At 34.2% G+C, this 21626-nt stretch overlaps 2 protein-coding genes across 2 annotated transcripts in view; one reads left to right on the plus strand and one right to left on the minus strand.

Annotated features, from left to right (window-relative positions):
- Positions 1 to 21626, minus strand: part of LOC128179445 (26S proteasome non-ATPase regulatory subunit 1-like) — a 109086-nt gene that overhangs the window by 28971 nt on the left and 58489 nt on the right. The gene's annotated exons all lie outside the window — the stretch shown is intronic.
- Positions 875 to 12514, plus strand: LOC128179451 (5-hydroxytryptamine receptor 2C-like). The gene is made up of 3 exons (XM_052846882.1): positions 875 to 1864; positions 2368 to 3093; positions 10734 to 12514. The coding sequence occupies exons 2-3, from the start codon at positions 2712 to 2714 to the stop codon at positions 11978 to 11980; spliced, it is 1629 nt and encodes a 542-aa protein (XP_052702842.1). The 5' UTR covers positions 875 to 1864; positions 2368 to 2711; the 3' UTR covers positions 11981 to 12514.

Below are 21626 nucleotides of genomic sequence, written 5' to 3' on the forward strand. Positions count from 1 at the left end.
GGTTTGTACATAAAACATTCCTAACTATTCCTGGTGTCAGTGAGTCCAAATATTTTATTATGGACACACAAAATTCAAACACATTACATGACTGCAAAACATAAATACTGTGATAATAAATGCCATATTAGTCTGAGAACAGCTGTATTTCAGTACAGTTAACCCCCAATAAGTATAAATCATTCTCTATTTTTGACTCTGACTGAAAATACATTTTTACAACTGTTTCCCATCTTTCCAATCTGCAGCATGTTATGTAAAACACTTCCCTAAAAATAAAAGCAGTATGACCTTGACATTTGCCCTTGACCCAGAGCGGAAGGATATAAAATAACATAGTCAGGAAAGAGAAGAAAAATTACATCATATTTAATAACATTTTTAGACAGGCATGAGTCATCATTAAAGGAAACTTTAATACAGAAGTGATAAAACTTAGTGATTATACTGAGAGTGCATAATATTGCATCACTCAGTGATAGGAAAATGGATTTCTAATGAGATCGTAGTAACAGTATCAAGGCCTGCATGTGGCATTATTAGATATAGAAATCATAAGAATTCTCAAAAATTCCAAAAAAGAAATTCATTATTTCTCTCTCTCTCTCTCTCTCTCCTCAGTCTCTCTCTCTCTCTGTAATTGGCTATCATTTTTACACTCATTTCATGATGCAACATCAACTGATTGATAACATGTGAAACATACTGTCATCACAAAAAGAAGCAGACAGCAAAAAAAAAAAAACTCCAAAAAAACCAGAAAATAAAAATCCAAACAATGGACACACATGAACAAAAAAAATCGACCCTCCCCCCATATTTTTCAACTCAACGACAGACACCATGCACCAAGGTATAATATTTCAGTATTGGTTCTAAGCTAGGTGATATATAACATTATCGGATGTCTGGCTTCCCTCTTGAGATAAAGCAAGGAGGCATCTCTTGTCTAACACAGGAGCCTCCAAATCTCCATCACTGATCACATTTAATTCAAAGGAGCACCATGGATCAATGGCAGGTTTGGAATCAGGTGTTCAGAGCTAAGGGCCAAGAGAGTTCGACAATCTCTCTCATTTACCACTTGTAGAGAAACCCTCTTTGGCCAATGGAAAACAAATCTGGATACATGTGAAAATTGTTCTTTTCTTCTAATCATCTAAGTTTGATGAAAGTTTGATGTTGTTGGATTATTTTTTTTCACCGTCGCTATATAAATTCAAAGTGCACAAAAAATTTGGAAGAACTTTCATTTATTTGGATAAATATTAGATTACATTTTAACTGGACAATTCAATCTATTGCAAACTGCCAGAAATACTGTAAGAAAATTTCTGGAAAGCATATAGCTTCCAGTTGTTGAAAACTTTGTCAAAGGCTTCTTGAGAACTGCATTGATACTGGCTGCACACAAGCAGGTGCTAAATATAACATTCAAATAACGGGAGCCTAATTATCATTTGAGTTAGCACTTCTGATACTGTCAATTCCATTTAAGCTCGCAGCTTACAATGCTCGACCACTAAGTGTAGAAATACGGAGGATTTAGGATTCATTTTCTAACTAGGAGGTGGAATTTAAAATAAAATTCATTTAAAAAAAAAATCCCCTATCTTGTAATTCAGTATATCGGAACCCCCTAAATCCTTTATTCCAGAATTGGAGTAAAATGGACCCCTCATCGCTTCAGTGGGATAATGATCGGCAACAATACAGGTAGAAAGCTTTAATGGGATAGATTTTTTCCTCAGTGAGTGAATGAGGCTGAACAGAATAGGACCAATTAATAAAACGGCTGAATGATCCCCGCACTTCTGATGGAATCTACAGCAACTGTCGGAGATACAAATTCTGTGTGATACAGGTAATTGTTTTATTTGTCTGTTTACTTGATTTCATGTTAGTTGACAATGATCTATGTTGAATTGGTTTGTTTTAATACAAGTAGCTCCTCCATTTTTCTCCTAAATTTTGAGCTCAGATTATAATTACGATACTAAAGAAATATAATTAAAAATAAATCATTTTTTTTTATTTTAGAAAGAATTATATTTTAAAAATGTTTGCACACATATTACTCTCTTATTAAAAAAAAAATTAGTAATGTATGAAACTAATATATCCCCAAAGATGTAAAAAAAAGAAAAAAAAAAAAGAAATGAATTAAATAAAAGCGCAACTTGCTTTCATCATTGGTAATAACTTTATCATAGAAAGTAGAGAAACTGGTCATAAACAACAGTTTTAATCAATAGACTGCTGCAATCTGTCAAATTCGGATCATTTTTATTGCGGTATTTCTTCCCCTTCAAACTTTATGCATTTAATACATAGGTTACAGTTGTTTCTTTTTTTTTGCCCCAACAGGAAAATAAATTACAGTGAGGGATTATAAGGCCCAAAGTATTTCCTTTTCCATTCAACTGTGGAAAATAACTTGCATTCTACTATTCCTGAATGGGAAAAAAACCCTGAATGAATTGGAGTTTCATAAAAAGAAGAATTATATTTGAAATTTTTATGAAAATTATAATAACTCTCCTGTGTAGTTAAAAAACTAGAAATAATTGTGGATGCTTTCAAAGTTGTCACCATGGAATTAAGACAGAAGAAAGTGAATTAAGGTGTATTCAATCTTAGGGACGGAATATAATATTCCCTGTACCCAAGTGCAAATTGTTGAAAATTTCCAGGAGAAACAAATTTCTTAAATGCCGGTTGGAAATGTAACCGCGTATTACACCAAGACTTCGCTCGAACAAGGAATAACCAATGGAATGTTTCTGGTGGAAAATACAAGTGTTCAACTGAAGACCAATGAGTGTCCATTCTACCATGGAGTACTCAACGGATCAGTCAACTGTAGTGAAAATCTGGCCATTGTGGACGAGCCACGGGGCTACAATTGGCCCATTCTGTTTCTGACCCCCCTGATATTCTTTGGGGTGGGTGGGAATATTTTGGTGTGCATGGCCATTTCCCTGGAGAAACGGTTACAGAGTGTGACAAATTATTTTCTTCTTTCTCTAGCTATCACGGACCTACTAGTTTGCATCATAGTTATGCCATTTACAGTGATAAATGACTTTGCAGGTAAGGCATTCCCCCCTCCCCCCATTATAGCTACTCCCCTAAACCCTCCCCCCATAGCTACTCCCCTAAACCCTCACTACATATCCAAATATTTTACATTCTTCCACAATCTACCCCTCATATATGAAATAAACAGATACATCAAACATATCGCATGAAAAATTACTTCAATTTCCTACTCAATTCAAAATTTATTTTTCTATACCAAACCACAAAACCTATCCATGTAAATACCAGTACATGTAATCCCACAAAGCGTATGCGCAATCACATCACAACATGCATCGCAAAAAGAATGAAAAAGAGCAATAATCACGCTCAGGGCTCTACGGAGAAAATGCTGAGAGACTATAGAACGCACTACTTGACTAAAAACAAACTACAACAAATTAAACACAAAAAAAACCCAAAAAAGAAACAATTCAATTTGTTATTTCATTGATCTTATACAAGGTTAAACACACACAAAAAAACCTAGAGGCGCAGATCCACCTTAACCATCATTTACAAATTATCAGTGGGTCTGTGAGAGAGGAAAGGGAAATGTACATTACAAGAATTGACTCTGGTAGCCAGAATTAACTGCAGCTACTTGTTAAAATGAGATAAAGAGTCCATGGGGGCAATTCCAGTGTTTTTCTTTAATTAACATTAAGCTTCAGGGGGCAGACTTTTCTATCCCTTGTCTGGTGTGGCTACTACAGCTATTTAACACAGAACAGGGTCTTGGGGTCTTGGTGCACGGTGAAAGTGATAACTAGGATCCGGTAACAACAGAGAGCAGTGATGGTGATAGCGTGTCTGTCTGGGATGTGAGCTTCTGTGAACTATTTGTTGTGCAATGGAGAGAGAGAGAGAGAGAGATAGAGAGAGAGAATAAATTAAGGAGAGAATGAGCTACAAAGTAATGACTATAAATAAATGAAATCAAATTTTCAATTTAGGTATGTTTCCAAAGATTTCACATATAAACGAAAATTACAGGTTATAAAACTTTATTACAAATATTTCCATTTTGACTCAAATTTAACTGAGAGAACACTGGCTGCCTGACACGGACACATATCAAAGAGTCCAAACTTCTACTTTCTGCATGTGGTATTGCAATAATCCCCACACATTCTGTCATCATAGAAAGCAGTGTTCATATGAAGCATCAGGAATCTAGCTCAATTAGACCCATTAAACAGATTCAAAACCCAGCCTCCCCATTCGGATCAGAAGATGCAGGGCTGAGATTTAGGGGAGAAACAACCCATTTCTTTAGGCCTATCTCTGCAGGCAGTATTCTTTTCTTCTGAGTCTTCTTTTTCCCTTGCCCCAATACGTCAGAGTTAATTAACATTTAGGAAAAAAAAATCGCCCATTACACAATTCCACACCTGAGGAAACACATCTGCGTTATTAATTAATATTTCCCCCAATTTCTCTACAGTGGGTGTGGATTTGCCAGCAGTTACTGAGTAAAATCCTCCATAAACCGTCTATAATCATCAAATAAATCAGGTTTATGAACTTCTGGCTTTAAGCTTATTAGGATTTGTAACAGTAGCAACAAGTTAATTAATGTAATAATTAGGTTAATCAATCAGTCCTCCTTTTTCTCTTTATAACTACAATACAAAAAACAGTTTTCTTCTGTTTGATGACAACAATGAAAATTCTTTTGTGTTACCATCATTTCATGCCAAAACTACCCCAAACTACAGTGCAACTTGAGTAAGCAGAATTCAATGTTCACTTTAAAGCCATTTTAAGCTGACCTAATTATGAAATACGTGACATAATTATCAAACTGCCTTCTGGATTTGAAAGATATTGTCTCTCTCCAGACAGTTGTATCCAGGACTATTTTAATTTATTTTCAAATTACTTGAAGTTAATGCAAAATATTTAACATCAACGTTAAAGAGTCTGTAAATATCCACTAAAAAAGAGAAAGGAACATAAAAAGGTGGTCATTATAACATGGCTATTATGTAAATTAACCATATTAATTGTCATTTAATGTGCTAAAGATGCATGGAAAATTCTATTTTCGTAATGAATTTTCTTTGCTCTTTTACTTTATCTTTCACAAAATGAATTAATTTTACCAGATCAATAGCTGCATCCGGCAGCAATATTCCATCTAAACTTTTCATTACACAATTTCAGCTTTATCTTCCATTTAACATATCATACCCATTTGCAGTAATTAACTTGATAAGCCAGCAAATTGATGAACTGTTATTTTTCTCCCTCTAAAACAAAGTCAAAATAATCTCGCAAACTCAACACCTCAGAAGCTATAACGACAACATTCAAATCATAGATACGACTGAAAAATTATAGAGAAAGCAATTTGCTTTTGGAGAAAATGGCATTTGCTGTGAATGAATTCATGTTTTTCCTTATGATAAATGTCTTGCATATCATAATTCATCTAAATCTATGGCAATAAATGGCCAAGCCTCTTTCTACAGATGACTGAAATACATGTATCAGATAATAACTGCAAATTAACCAATATTCATGACCGAGATGAATGCATATTAATATATCGTCACACCTTTTGAAGCTTACTTATCTCAAACAATACAGATCATAACTATTACAGTACTTCTTATTCCTTTATAACATATTGCAATGAATTCATAGTACAAATACATCATCAAAGATAATAGCTTATCACTTGCTAAATTGAGAGAGCTTCAGCGATCGTATACTTTCTATCAATAAGCACATAAGCATCTTGTTCCAATGCTAGCATAATCCTGAGAAAATCTTACATTAATTAGTACCATCGAATACAAGACCATTTCTATCAGAAATTAATAGAGCTATTTGCCAGAAAGGCCCAAAATTCTGCAGCATACATCATCATCTCATGCACAGGAAATTGACTGACAACAGTATAATATTTCTTTATATGAAAATTCATTGCTCCCCAATTAACCAAGTCATCTACCAATTCCTTCCTCAATATGGCCATTTGTCACTTATTCATGTCCGCCTGCAGAAACTGGAAGCCTCTGACCATTCCATGGGATGGGCATTCCATTCTCCATTTCTTTGTTCTACGGTTCATCAATGACCTCTCTTAACCTATCAATCCATCATCGTACTAACAAAATAACTACATGGAGTAAAACCTTCCTTTTCCTTTTTTTCTTTGAATTTATTTACACCTTAATTTCAGCAACAAGCTGGCTGTACTGAATAAAGGTGGCCATATTTATGATCATTCACCTTTTTGCAAACATGACATTTCTTTGACCTTCTGAATACCCATTCAAGCTTTAATTAAACTAATTATGAAACATAAGCATCAAAGCTTGAGCACTTATCCACGGTACCCTCTTCATAATCGACTGGGTGCACTTAGGAGTTTGTTTGGCTTCACCAATAACATCCCTGCGCGACCTTGTTGAAATTTGATTAAAAAGGAGCGAGGGTGATTGTTCTGAGATTTATAAAGGGAGATAATTCTAAATGGAGTTCCTTTATTACCAATACACAGCAGGGCCCAATACAGAGAAAACATTTTCCTAATGCTTTGATGTCGACACTTGCCGCTATGTAAACATCTAATTATCTCCGAGTCTGCCTCATCTATGGTACTTTATGTATAAGCAGAGGCTAAATGAAAAGAGTTATGTCCCCTTGACTGGTCAGGCTGACAATAATGACCACAGTATTAACTTAATCATTGGGTGAATCAGCACAGAATTCAATTCATAGGACCAATATTAGATCTTTTCCCTATCCCATATACTAAATTTTTTTTTTTACCAATTTCAATCCGTCTACAGAATAATTCTGGCAATACAAAATAAGAGGGGTATTAATTCATCTTTACCACTCTACCATGCCTGGCTATTGGACGACTGCTTCAGCATAAACTAAAACAGAATGGCATTATGGGCTTCGGATGAAAGCGTACTCTCAAGATACCAAATAAATCCATACAGTCGGAACAATTAGATCCATTAAGCCGTAAAAACCCTTGCTCTCATAACTAGAGCAAGCGGAAAGACAAATTCCGCACACAAACAAGATGCCTACAAATTAATATCTAGATTAGTTCCACAAATATAACAGTTTAATTACTGGTTATATAACAGGCAATCCTTTACATCACGATGTCAATGCAATACTTCAGAGAGGTAGAGTATTTCTATTCCAGAGAGAGAGAGAGAGAGAGAGAGAGAGAGTAAATGAAGAAGGAGGAGTTCTCAAGCAAATCATTTAGTAGTTTTAAGCTTCCTCTTTAGTGAGATTAATTATCACTAAATTTAATGGTGGGGAAAGCTGTTGAAATAAATGAAAGAATGCAAAAAACTTAAACATTTTTTGGCAGCTCTTTGGAATATCAACAAGACCTCAAACAAGCGCTAATTTCTTCCCCTGCCAATATTATTCCAGTATTCCAAACACTCTCAACAAATAATTCCACTGCCCCTGCATTCATCTCTGCAAAAATGCTTTCTAACTGGCCATTAGAAATTTCTCCTCGCCCCTGAAGAATGGGGTTAACGAGATTGAACCCTTCCTAATTTACCAGTAAGCTACCTGAAGACAGAGTATTAAAGCGGGGAAAAGGTAGAAGGGAGGAGGCCTTGCTGGGAAAAACTTCCAACGTTTGAAACTCACGATCAAAATATTAACCCCATTACCAAAATCAGGGCATACCTTTTGATCCTCATTTACCCAATTTGAAAATTTTGTAAATTTTGACACCATTCATGAGCTCTACAAACTAAAGAAATGATAGAAGGAAAATAGTTCCAATTTCTAAATTGGCTAGAGAAGCCAGCAGCCTACATGCAGCAGATGGAATGTTTGAAATTCTGACCGCTTGTCACTGTTTCCCATTACAGGGCCCTATTAACCTGCATGCTGCTGAGATGGAGTGCATTTCAATATTTACTTGACCAGTTAACTGATACAGACCCCCCTATCCCCTGCCGAGATCAAAATCCATGTACATGTATGAACGAACTCTTAACCAAAAATGAAAGCTTTTGCTTCACCTGAAAAAATTAATGAAATACAGGAATTTATACAAAGATTTTTTTCACTTCATTCCTTCACTACCAGATTCTTATCTGTTTCTTGTTTTCATAGCTGATATTTAATTTATAATCATATCAATTCACACTAAACATTTATCAATTTGTGCTGATAAGATCATAAGACTATTTCAGGCAATTTAGTTTTCCACTAAAAAAAAATAAAATCAAGATGTAACCCCAGTAAGATTTTACACTTTCAGAGATGAGTTGATACTATTTAATTAAGTCAATTAATCGATTAACCAATTGATTTAGCATTTAGGATGGCTTATTTTTCTATCTACCTCTTTTCTGAATCTTTCATAGGAAATTAGGTTTCATATACATTTTTACAAAAACAAGATACATAATAACAAGAATTTCACTTCACATTAATTTTACAATAGGTTTTTGGTGCTTAGTTTTTAGTCATATTCTTTGCACTTGTTTTGTAATTCACCATGAATTTTACATGACATTCATTTGAAGACACAACCTCTGCAAGTGAATGGAACTAGTTATCTCCCTTTTGTAACGATCAGGACCCTCAGAATCAACTGGCATTTAAATACATCTTTATTAGTTAAAGAAGCGAGCAACAACAGAGAAATTCACTTAAGAGTGAACCTTAATCTGCAGTTATTCTTGACTTTTGTGGCCCAGCCTCTGCCACTGAAGAAACTGTACTGGTCAACAGAGTTTGATGACCCTATCAACTCTTGTATGTGTGTGGCAAATACCATAATGTTCCACTACTATTGCTAAGTGGAACCTCTTTCGTTTCATGCACAAACACTTTTCCACCTAACCACTGTCATCCATCATTCATTATAACAATACAAGGACATTCTGTCCATATTTTTGTTTGTTCTGTTGAATCATAACTATATTTATAATCTTGTAAATAAGAACAGGACATGTTGAGAAGGATCAAACCAAGTTCTCTTTTTTTTTTTTTTTCTTTTTTTTTTTTTTGAGAGAGAGAGAGAGAGAGAGAGAGAGAGAGAGAAGGGTCGGCATATGTCTTTAGACAAAATGAGCACATCCAGAAAACAGCTTTATATATACAATTTTCAAAAGCATAAGTATTCTCATTTCCCTATGTATGTACATTGGAAGCTAGCTTGCCCTGTCAAAATATTCAGCCTTCTGATTATGACAAACGATCTCCAAACTCATAAATTCGGGATGAGCTGAAAAAGACTTATTTATCATACGTACAGAAACAGACACTAAAAAGCGATAAATGGGCACCAAGAGAAAACTGAACAGAAATTCCACCTACACGATTAAATAAGAGATTGAGTCTCGTGCTATAGCAGCGTTATGTTATTCATGTTTTATCGCTGATCTTGGGATGATTTTGTGGGAGATTTAAGAAGCATCGTGCTGAATACGATTCCCAGCGATGATTAATTTCAATCGTAATCGGACCAAATTTAGAGATAAATTCCCCTTCTCCAATCATTAGCCAGAGAATCACAAATTACCATCAGAGCATCCATTCAAATCAAGTAACAGACTAATCCTGGGATCCCAAGCTCCAAAATTCTATGAAAAATTGGTCACTTTATCTGCCATTGATAGCGCTCCAATCAATTACCGTCTGTGATGTAACTGGTCTCTCATTGAATGCCAAACCAAGGTTTATTGTAAACATACAATACAAAGAAATTAACAGAGAAGCAGATTAACGCCATTAAAAAATATCAGACAGTGGAACGTAATAAAACGGTCCTTGGCCGCAAAAAAATAAAGGAAAAACATCAACCTTTCCTCTCCTTTCACAAATAGCTCGTTACAATTGATGAAAATGGACGGAAATAGGACAAAATAACAGCCTATATAAAAAGTAAAGAATAAAATTAACCTTGAATTTTTCATCATTGTCAATACCAATAAATAGATTGATTCAAGGTGGGCTTTGTGAATTGAAGAGTTTTTATTGATAAAACAATATATAAAATGGGCAATAAAAGAAAAAAGAGTCATAACTCACATCTTGCCAATTTATGAATCAAGCATTTGTACTATAAAGACCATTATTAATTCGTAAAGATTTTTCTTTTCTTTTTTTCCCATTGACAAAATGGGAAAACTATTGAGGAAGCCATTAAGAATGAGCAAGTCGTGAATAGAAATTCATTGACGGTCTCAACCTTTCCACCATATATCAATCAAACGGCTATATTTCCCATGAAATTTCAGTTTTAAACTAATTGTTTTTTTGTTTTCTTTAAGTGCAATTGCAAAAAAAGAAAACACATCAAATTTCAATATTAAATTGATGCCTTAATTGATCTTTGTTGTATATTTTGAAGAGTGGGTGAATGAATTTAAATAAATAACGGTTATGTAAAACAAAACCCCTTCTCGACTGACCTCCATGTTCCTCATACCAATTCTTTCCTACTCAATACAACTTTTACTCAAAGAATGAAATCAAGTTATTACTTTCTTAAAACATTCCCAAGTTCCTCATACCAATTCTCTAAATGCACTCATTGTAAATTTTGCTAAAAAAAACCTCACTTAATAAATCAAATTTTTATACTCTATTTCTTGAGTGATACTTAATGAACTTTGACCCTGCCTCTGTTTCAGGGTACTGGTTATTTGGACCAATAATCTGTAACCTCTATGTGACGGCTGATGTCTTGATGTGCACCGCCTCCATCCTCCACCTCTGTACCATATCTTTAGACCGCTACATGGCTATCCGCTCCCCCCTAACCACCAGAAACATCTCCAAGTCCGTCGTGGTCATCAAACTGGCCATCGTCTGGGTCACCTCTATCGCCATCTCCAGTCCAATCACCATATTAGGGTTTATAAATGAGAGCAACGTTTTTTCGAACCAGCACTGTGCTTTATCAAACGGTAACTTCAAGATCTATGGATCCGTCTGTGCTTTTTTCATTCCGCTACTCATCATGGTTTTGTCTTATGGACTGACATTGTATACGTTAATAAGCCAATCTCAGAAGCTTCATGCTCAAGGGAAGGAGAATGAACAACCCGTCATACGAAGGTCCCTGAGCAGGAAGCCATTAAAGCGAGGGACCAGAGTCCGATTTCAGACCAGAAATCGCAGCACTCATCACCAAGAAGAGGCTGATGAGCATTTATACACGCCCATAATAAATCGCAAATCTATCCCCAAAACATCCTTACATTCTAGCATGGAAAACATGTGCGAAATTTCTAGCCAGAAAGGTACATGTGCAACCTCTCCATTAATAGACAATCATCATCAATCTAGAAAAACTCCCACAAAAGAATTCAGCATGTCAGATTCTAGCTGCCATCTTAATATCGACCATGGGTCCAATGACCAGTCCAAAGAAATTGTGCCTTGGACTAGGACAAGATTAATTCTACCCAACGGCCATACCAGCAATCTAAGGGGACTAGTCAGAAAGCACCAGTTAGTCCTCAAGGCCACCAGCATATTGCTGATGAAGAAAACACACATTAAGAAGCTAGACGACGTCCATACAGAGCAGAAGGCTTCTAAAGTGATTGGGATAGTGTTCATAATCTTTGTAGTGTGCTGGGCACCGTTCTTCATTCTCAACATTATGACTCCTCTGTGTAAGGACTGTAGGATTCAGCCTGCGTTGTTTGCCTCCTTCAACTGGTTGGGTTACATTTCTAGCACCCTGAACCCAATCATCTACACCATGTTCAACAAGACATTCAAGTTGACCTTCAAGAAACTTCTGTTGTGTCGCTACGACCGTATCCAACGTAAACAAAGGGTCCAGAGTTGGATGGTCAGCAATGGATCATTCTATCACAATGGCTCCGACTCAAACAACAGTATAGACAAGTGTGACACTCCATGCTGATCACTGAGTACAGGCTGTCAACCATGTGACAATTGCTGGTCAACCATGTGACAATTGCTGATCAACCACGTGACAATTGCTGGAAACATCATATCACATGTGACAGACACTCAGGTGACTTACTTGATCTTGTGTGACAATATCTTTGACATGTGGATCAAAATACAGCTGTACACAATATGTTGATCATGTGAAAGTCATGTGACAATACATGTCATTCATGTGTGACTTTCCATGTGGATCATGTGACATGACAATCATGCACTAATTGGAAACAAAAATACAAATCTTGTGACAATTGGGAAAAATGCCAAGCATGTGATCTGTTGGAAACAATTCATGTGATGTATTGTGTAAGAAACCGTGAGGTCTACCATGGAGTGATGTGATGTAAAATGTAACTGTACTGCACTGAAGAAAACAAGGAAGACTGGAAACTCTATCATATTGTGATAATTGTGATTCCTGGAGTTGTGTCTAGTAAGTGTACCAATAAATGAGGAACATTATAAGTGACCATCTAGAAATTGATACATTGTGTGTAGGAAATAGTCTAAACCATTTTGATATCCCATCCAATTCCAGTGGTTTTAAATTATATTACATCTGATTTTGACTTTTTCTAAAGACTGAGGACGCTATTTACTGGAATCTAAATACTTATCTTTCTACTAGTCAATTATACTGAAACTGACCATCCTTAACTAAGGATTTTGGGCTGTATTCTGTGGTTTTAAATTCCGAGATTGAACAATTCTGATTTTGTATGGAGTGTCCAATTTCTGAGGAGACTATAATTTGAAGAATTTTGAATTCTTATTAATGATTCACTATTTCATTGTGTGAACTCTAAACTGACGATTCTGATTGAGAATTACATTTATGGCATACTCATAAAAGACTATATTTCAAACTGTGATAGACTTTAACAACTCAGTAATCTATTTTATTGAACTTTTATGCATGTCTTTCTGTGAATATTACTATGTATAGATCCATGATATTAAAAAAAAATGCCAAATCACCAAAAGTGTTCTGGCCTCTTCAGATGTTGTTTTATATATATTGATATATATTTAGTCATCATCAAATGAGACTGAAATTGATGTACTATTTTAGACCTTCCCCCAGAAAAACGTTTTCTCTTATCAAGAACGCCCTTACTTAGCTAAGTCTTTTGAGAAGACAATAAATATAGATCCCATACATTAATCCAATATTTTCCCAGAAAATCATCAACCAATTGATTACTTTAAGTTTCGTGTCAATGCGTGCAGCACCTAAGTCACAAGGAATATTCAATGAGCAACAAATCCTTTTAAGTCTCGGCCATAAGAGCTTTAGTCATAAAATTTTCAATCAATTCCAAAACAATGTAGGCCATCATGGCGTCATCTGAGAATATACGTAACTGTGTAACTGATGGTGCTAATACCGTGGTATAAAGGTAAAATACCATTTTGCATCAAGGGTGACATGATACCACATCAAAAGAATGTACTTCCTCCCTTGGTATAAGATTCTGACGTACTTGATATTTGTTGCATCAGAGAGGAGGTAAATAAAATTTACACCTCTCCTTTCCATAAATAAAAAAAAAACGTCCATCCATTTTACATACTTTTAAAGGATGATAAATCAAAAGGATAAAAAAAAATTATGGGCTCTTAAATTATACATTCATTGATTTTAAGTGGGATTAAAGACTAAATTTAATGAAAGAAAATCTAAAAATACAACTATGATTGATCTACATGCAGTAAATTTTTCCCACTGAAGCCTACACCAAATAACTCATACTTTAAGGTGCCGTTAAAAAAGAGTGTTTATCGGAGATATCATTTAGTTGCAACCATGTTTACGATTAACTTAATAAACCCATGTTTACAAATCATAAAGAAAAATGCCCATAAATCCTTTCCCCAGTGCATGAGAAAAACTTTATCAAATGATGAGTTTGTAGCTTTTATAGGTCAAGGGCAAATCAAGAGGAGAGTCTTCGGAGAAAAGAAAAAAAATTAGCGAAAATCAGGAAGACTGAACCTTACTATCAGAAGGAGCACAAGAAAACATCAAAGTTAAAGAAATAACAGTGCCTTGTTTACCAATCAATTGTTTAATCTCCGTATAATTCGAAGGCACAACTGAATCAACTTAATGAGTGCATTGAGAGAAAAAGTCAATGAAAACAATTTGTGAGAAAGAAACGGAAAAATCAACACATGATTTTGCTTGTTTATCAGCGTTTAATGCTTGGAAGAGTGGGAAGAACAGATCTGATATCATTAGCATATCTCTGTACTTCAACGATTTAAAGAACGGCAAGAGAATTATATTTACTGAGTTGAAATGCTTAGAAAGCTACATTTTTTTCTAACCTTAACTCATTTACCATTCTATCTAAATAAAAATCCAATTTAAATAAATGGGCAACTCTTTAAAAAAGAAGATATATTCAGACATTCATTCTTAATAACTTGATATTTCCAATCTGGCAATTAATCATATACCGAAATTTGAGTCTATCAAGTTGACCATTAAGATTTCATCAACCGGAACTCTCTTGCAATTAAAGGTGAAATTGTGGAAAGCAGTATTTAGCCCCCTTAACGATTCTTCAAAGAATCACAAGATACACTATATATACCAGTTTCTAACACAGCCAGACTGACATCCAGGTCTGATAACACGTGATACATTCATGTAAATATTTCTCCCAATATCTATATGTCATGATAAACAATGAGATAACCACAAGTATTTTACTGTTTATCGTGCAAACATGTCTTCTTTCTTCAGATTCAAAATACAGAGGCCAGATTATAACTAGCACTTATTCTCTTGAGCTATTCGTAGTGAAAAATCAACTCTTGAGATAACCGTGACACGGACATTTCTTATAAACCTGTTGAAATCTTTCAGGAAACAAACACTGCAGCATTTTTCACCTCTATAAATGTTTTGCGGAGACAACAGTTTACATGCACACAAAATGTTTGGCATTATGGGAACTTTCACAAAAGGTCAAAGAGTCAGCAAATCAGAAGTTAGGCATGTATTATTTTGACAAGCATTGCTTTGCAAAGTAAAGTAACCTGGGGATTTTTTTCTTGAATAAAATTGTACACAGCTTGTAGAATTTCATAAAATACAGGTATATCAAAGCTTATAAAAGGTTTAACATTATCTTGTTAATTATATAAATAAGCAAAATTAGCAGTCAGTTAATTGTCATTGATTGCTTTCAATTACAGAATCATTTTATTTTTTAATTAATCCTGCCAATTCATAATTTTGAAATCAAAATTGATGTATTGTATGACATATATTGTATGGATACTTTATATAAAATCCTGGACATAGACACCAATTCAAATGTTCATGCAGTTAAAATGTATTTATATACTTGCACTCATTCAATCTCTTTCATCAGTGCAGTTATTATGATAATTAATATTATTAATCTACTTATTAAAAGAGAAAATGCTTAATTACTGTGGAATCATTAGATTTTTCTCTGAATCCCTGAAGAATAGGAAACTTGCAGAAACCTAAAAATTCATTCATTCTAATATTTCAGGGAATATATTTTTTTGTTTGAAATTTATTTTAAAAGTTATTTAAGGTCACATCTCTGGAAACTTCTAAAACAACAAAACAACAAAACCCCAAAATGTGTTCCCAACCCAGGGAATCCATAAGGTTTATATAGCAAAAACATCATAAAAGAAAGATCAACGAATAAGAAAACACATTCTAAAGTTCCTAGGAATCGTAGTTTTATGATTCCCTGGGAAATATAAAACCACAGAGACAACAAAAATACAATTCCACGAAGCAATTCCAAAACTTAGGACGGTAGATAAATTATCGTTTTATTGTACGTCTTTAACTTTGAAGGCGTTTTTTTTAGAGGGGAACAGCGTTGCCTAATTCACATCACCCACCATCAAAATAAAACCTCGCTTCATCCCACAGGGTCTGAAGCTGATCAGAAGGGTGAGAAAGAAAAATAAATCAGCATTGCAAAAACAATAAATTAAAAGTCCTTGGCATTATCGACAGGAAATTACCAAAGATGTGAATGAACTCTATGGTGTTGAAAGTAAGTTGTATATGTTTGTTGTCAAATTGACGAGTAATTAGACAGGGAATTAGTCAAACGTTTGTTGTCAAATTGTCGATGTAATTAAGCAGGAAGTGCAAACAACATTAGAGCAAATTACAAGAAGAGGATTTTACAAGAAAGGGACTTTTTTTATCTCCCTTTTGGCAATACCTGTCGAAGGGCAAAATATTAAAAATAGCTTCATTTGTATCACTGAAGGTTACTGTAGATATTAAAACATGCATCGATACTGGACTCTAAGCAATAACTGTATACAGATATTATTTACTGTAAATTCCTAATTCAATGCGAGGAATTTATATCCGCATAAAATCGTGAAAAGCACCCCTTGCGGATTTTAAAACCTTGCTAATATTTTCTGAGAGTTTGGAACCATAAGAAATATGGAGAAAGGATCCGCATTCGCGATTTTATATTCTTGCGATTTGATGCAAAACAGCAGGATCGCGGAATTAAGTATTCGCGTAATATAAGGAATTTACAGTACATACTTTATTTTGCAAATTACTTAAACAGGGTTGACTGTGACAATTACAACAAGTCTGGATCACACGAGGTTCTGTTAATTTAAACATATTATATTTAACATGGACAATATTTGGCGGAAAATATCATTTTTAACAAGTTAGTGTGGATTTTAATTAGCGTAATTCTAAATGTGCCTTTTTCTAATACACATATGAATGGCATTTAGTAGAATTCTTGATTTAGAGGAAGTAGATTTCCACAAAAAAGAATACACGGCCAAATGTAATACGTTAACAGTATACATTCCTGTATCAATATGAATTTTTAATTATTCCTGCAGTGATTTGCAAAAACAAATGACAACAGGTACTAACATGAAAAGTGTCATGATGATCGTGTTAGTTGCGACATAGCATACAATCACAGTAAAATAAAAAACTGAAATTTTTTACCAAACATAGGTATCACGATTTCAAATTCATGTATTGCTGCTGTTATAAGGGATTGGTCACAATTCTGGTCAAATTCTATCTTTATGGGTTTTTTTAAAAAATTACAATGCTTTAAGAATGCATTTTTTATGACCAAATGAAATTTAAGAGTCAGTCGTAGATTTATAATCATGATACAGGGCTCACAATTCATTGTCATGCAAACAAGGTTCTTGCCCTATTTTGTTCACCTTGGTTCAATATTATCTGGAGTAAAAAATCTTTTTCAAGCTGATTTGTCAATCTTATTATTCATTTTAAACATAAATAAACAGTTTTTTTTAACACATTAATTTTAGGTCTAAAACTGGTTGTAAGCTCTATAACTTGCATATAACTCAACAAATCAAACTCAATTAAATTATGGTTGCCTATTGAATATGCCTTACTGAAGCATTGTAAACATTAAAATCCCAAAAATAATTTTTGACCAAAATCGTGCCTTTTTAAGTGTCGACCTTTTAATTCTTTTTGAATTTTCTTCATGCAAAAGATTTATTGGGTTTTTAATTTTTTTAAGTTTCTTTGATTTTCTTGATTCAATTAGATTAAATAAACAGAAAACAGAAATCCATTTTCTTTATTCCCTGTAAAATGCGATGAATCGATGCAAAATAAAGTCCTCTATCTCCTTAGAATATAATCACAGACTGCTGTACTGTAATTGACGCATTTAAAATATGAAAACCTTCAAATATTAATTAAAACCTAATCATAGGTCTGATTAGCAGAGTTTAGCCAAGTTGAGTTTTTCATCGACAAGTCTGCACCTAAATGAACTGTAAAAAATGCTTCTCAAGCTCATCAGCAGGTGTATATTCTCTTTTTACCAGATTTTCTCAGAAGCTAACAGACACCGTTGTCACCCAATACAGCTGATTACAGGGCCCTGCATCACAGGCCTCTGAATCTGGTAGACACCGCCGAAACACCAGGAGGATTACCGTAATTTACCCTATCCTAAATGCTGCCGTAATTTACCCAATCCTTCCCCTCGTAAAACCCAATTAAGCCTGAACATTAAAGACAGAACAGGCTTCATAAAAGCAGGGAAAGCGCAAGCATCCAGACAAGCTTCAACTCTGCTCCCCACCGAAATGAAGCAATAATGGGACCAATATTCTTAAACTAATAATTTGTCTGGGGTTAAAGACAAAAAACAGAAAGGGCTCATGATTGTCTAGCAGTGCAATGGTGTAACCAAAGCATCTAATAGATTCTGTTGATGAATGCAGATGTAGCTTCCATACAATATTTTATCAGGCTGCTTATTTATTATTATTTTCCAATATATTAACAACATAAAATTCATTTGCTTTCTGATGTAATAAAAGTTAACGAGGGAATGTTTGACAATTCATATATTTGGCCTTAAGTATTTATGTATGTAATGATTTTAAGTGATTGATCAAAGATGAATTATAAATCTCATACCTTCCTGTTACAATCTAACATTCATATATTTAGAAAAAAAACCATAATTAACTTTGCTCACAAAAAATGAAATTATTTAAATGTATTTATATGACAATTTTACAAAAAAAAAGACCCCAAAATCTTAGAAATAAACTAAAATGTTCAGAAAATAAGGAAAAGTCATGATGCATTGAGTATTATTAAACTCGTTCAAGAGCAATTATCAAAACATTATGACAGGCAAATAGATTATAAATATGCTTGGTTTCTGAGCAAAACTTATTCTGTTCAATTACAACCTAGCTACAGTTAGTTGCATGTCTGTAGCTCCTGGTCTGAGAAAATTCGGATGGACAATATGGGAGATACAGTGCCTCCCATAGTAAATATCATAAGGCTTAAAGGTACAGGTAAATTTTAATAAATATATACAAGTAATAGCATTATAACTTTATGTTTAATATACTAATTAATTGTTAAACCAGTCATCTAATGGGTTTAATTCATCTGAGTGAAACTCACAAAACTCACATAGTATTCAGGACTGCAAGAAAAACCTGAGAAATTAACTAAATTTTTTTTAGTAAAAATATGGCTTGATGTTGATCAAAACAGTCATATCCTTGAATACATTATAATGCAAATTCTAAAATGAACTCCTATTTGTTGACATTTTAAAGTACAAAAACCTAGATTGTCTGCAACCAGTCCATAAAATTTACAAGATAAAATCAATTCATGATCACATGCAAAAAAATTTTTTGTTAATCATCCCAGGCTATCAAATTTCTGTAAGGACAAAAAATATTCTTGGCAGTTCCATTTGATATAGTGCAAGTTAGATAACTCTGACTGACCATTTTTGTCTTTTTATGCAGTTACCTCTCTTTGCGTTATGTGATGATCGAGATGTGTGAATTTTTGGGTCGTATCCGGTACATAAATTGCTATCTCTGTACTTTAGGTAGACAGATTATGCTGATCCAGCTGCCAGTGATGGCTCTAGTTTACTGACATAATAACTTAAATCCTTAAAAAAGAAATAGCTGCATATCAATCTTTAATCTGCATCCCAGGTGTCAATGTTAAAAAGAGAATTATGTGTCAAGGAGTTTTTGAAGCAGCCTTTTCCGGAAGATATTAAGACTACTATTGGAAGATGCTGCCGAGTTTTTATTATTCTTAAATACTTAATACTCCCCATTAAATAAGAAAAAAAAATTGAAATTAAATCACAAAAATCTAAACTATTTACCAAGACACTCCCTTGGATAACTGATTTTATTCCCCAAGAGTGAAATACAGTAATTGAATTGTATAATACATTTTATATTCAAGAACTTAATTTACACCAATTTTCCATCTCATCAGCAGAAATAAACATCCAATACAGGTCTATGCTAGGCTTCTAATCAGCCTGTAGAGAAAATTAAGTTTAGAAGATATTTCCAGTAGCTTGAAATTTTTTTATAAATCAAATGATCAGGACACTCATATTGAAAACACGTGTATGTCAAAATGCAGACAATGATTTGATCATTATTATAAATATGTCCTTGATCTTCAGTAAAACAGTGACCTTGAACTACAAAACGTTTACTTCCAGTTTCTAATTACCAGCCGATAATTGCCTCCCTATCTCCTACTTACCTGAATCTGAATCTGCCCTCTGTCAGAGTCTATGTTAAACTCATTTTTTTCTCTTGACCATTCTCTCTCTCTCTCTCTCTCTCTCTCTCTCTCTCTCTCTCTCTCTCTCTCTCTCATATATTAGAACTATTTTATCAAGAGCTTGGACTTTGGGTAGTTGTGTCAAACAGCAATGTGCGGTAGGCCTGTCTATTTCATTGCTGGCCACTTAGCCATGGTTTGATCATTGAAAACAACAAGATTTGTCTGGCTGCATATTTCACTTGAAGCTTTAGAGTCATTTTTAACATGTTTTGACGCAAGAAATAGATAAATGAGTCCGACCGAAAGTCCAAGGTCTTGTTAAAATGGTTCTATGATCCATAATGCACTAGATTTTAGAAGCTGGCTGTGTTGGGCAAGACAAAGTAATTACTTCCTTTTTTAGCCAAGCTCATTAAGTAAGCAAAGTAATATGCATATCTATACATTTTGGCTTAAATACCTACAGAGTTTCACGAAATTCTGTGCAGTAGTTTAAGCCTAGGAGTTGCGCTTACAAACTGTTCAAATATAATATAATACATATGGCCAAAATTCTATGTTCAAAAGGGCCGAAATTCTCAAAAAAATAATTGACAGAATTTCCTGGTAATTATATGCTGATCTACACATTGTGTCTGATTAATATCAAAATGGTTTTCGAAAATTTCACGCTGCAGTATATAAAAGAAGCTGCACTTACAAAAAAAACCCAGGACTGACAGAGTTTTTTAACTAACTGATGGATGGGTAAACATGAGGCCCAGGGGCCGAATTACTCACCTGAGCAACAATTGCCTTAACTTTGATCAAATAAGCATTACAGTATCCAAATCAAAATATCCTGACAACTAAGTACAGTAGATCTTGCTAAAAAAAAAATCTAGCAATTTCTATCCACATAGCTTTTGGTAAATATCATGCCCCTTTTGTTGTTGTACCTGTAAGAAGATTTTTCTCTATTCCTATAACCCCCCCACTCTATGGCCCCACTTTTCTCTAAGGAATCATGGTTTGATTAAACTTTAATCTTCACAACCCGCGCTTTCGCACAAGTTACTGATTTTTAGACTGAAAACTTTCCCAGAATATTTTCAAAGATTTTTTCTATATATTCCTATGTAAAAATTCATCCCCCATTGTGGCCCGCCCTACCCCCAGGGACCATGATTTAAAAAAACTTGAATCTGCATTATCTGAGGATGCTTCCACTCAAATTTGAGCTTTTCTGGCCTAATAGGTTTTGAGAAGAAGATTTTTAAAGATTTTCTCTATACATTCTTATGTAAAAATCCATTCCCCCATTGTGACTCCACCCTACTCCCGGGGACCATGATTTGAACATACTCGAATCTACACTACCTGATGATGCTTCCATACAAGTTACAACTTTTCTGGCCTAATAGTTTTTGAGAAAAAGATTTTTGAAAAATACCAACAATTTTTCAATAATTCTAAATTATCTCCCCTC

Source organism: Crassostrea angulata, chromosome 4, assembly GCF_025612915.1.
Source record: "Crassostrea angulata isolate pt1a10 chromosome 4, ASM2561291v2, whole genome shotgun sequence".
Lineage (NCBI taxonomy): Eukaryota > Metazoa > Mollusca > Bivalvia > Ostreida > Ostreidae > Magallana > Magallana angulata.

What these genes read in the sequence shown, in the direction of transcription:
- LOC128179451 (XM_052846882.1), top strand. Translation starts at nt 2,712, where the DNA reads ATGCCGGTTGGAAATGTAACCGCGTATTACACCAAGACTTCGCTCGAA. An exon ending in AGTGATAAATGACTTTGCAG is followed by an intron (nt 3,094 to 10,733) that starts GTAAGGCATTCC and finishes CCTCTGTTTCAG; the next exon opens with GGTACTGGTTATTTGGACCA.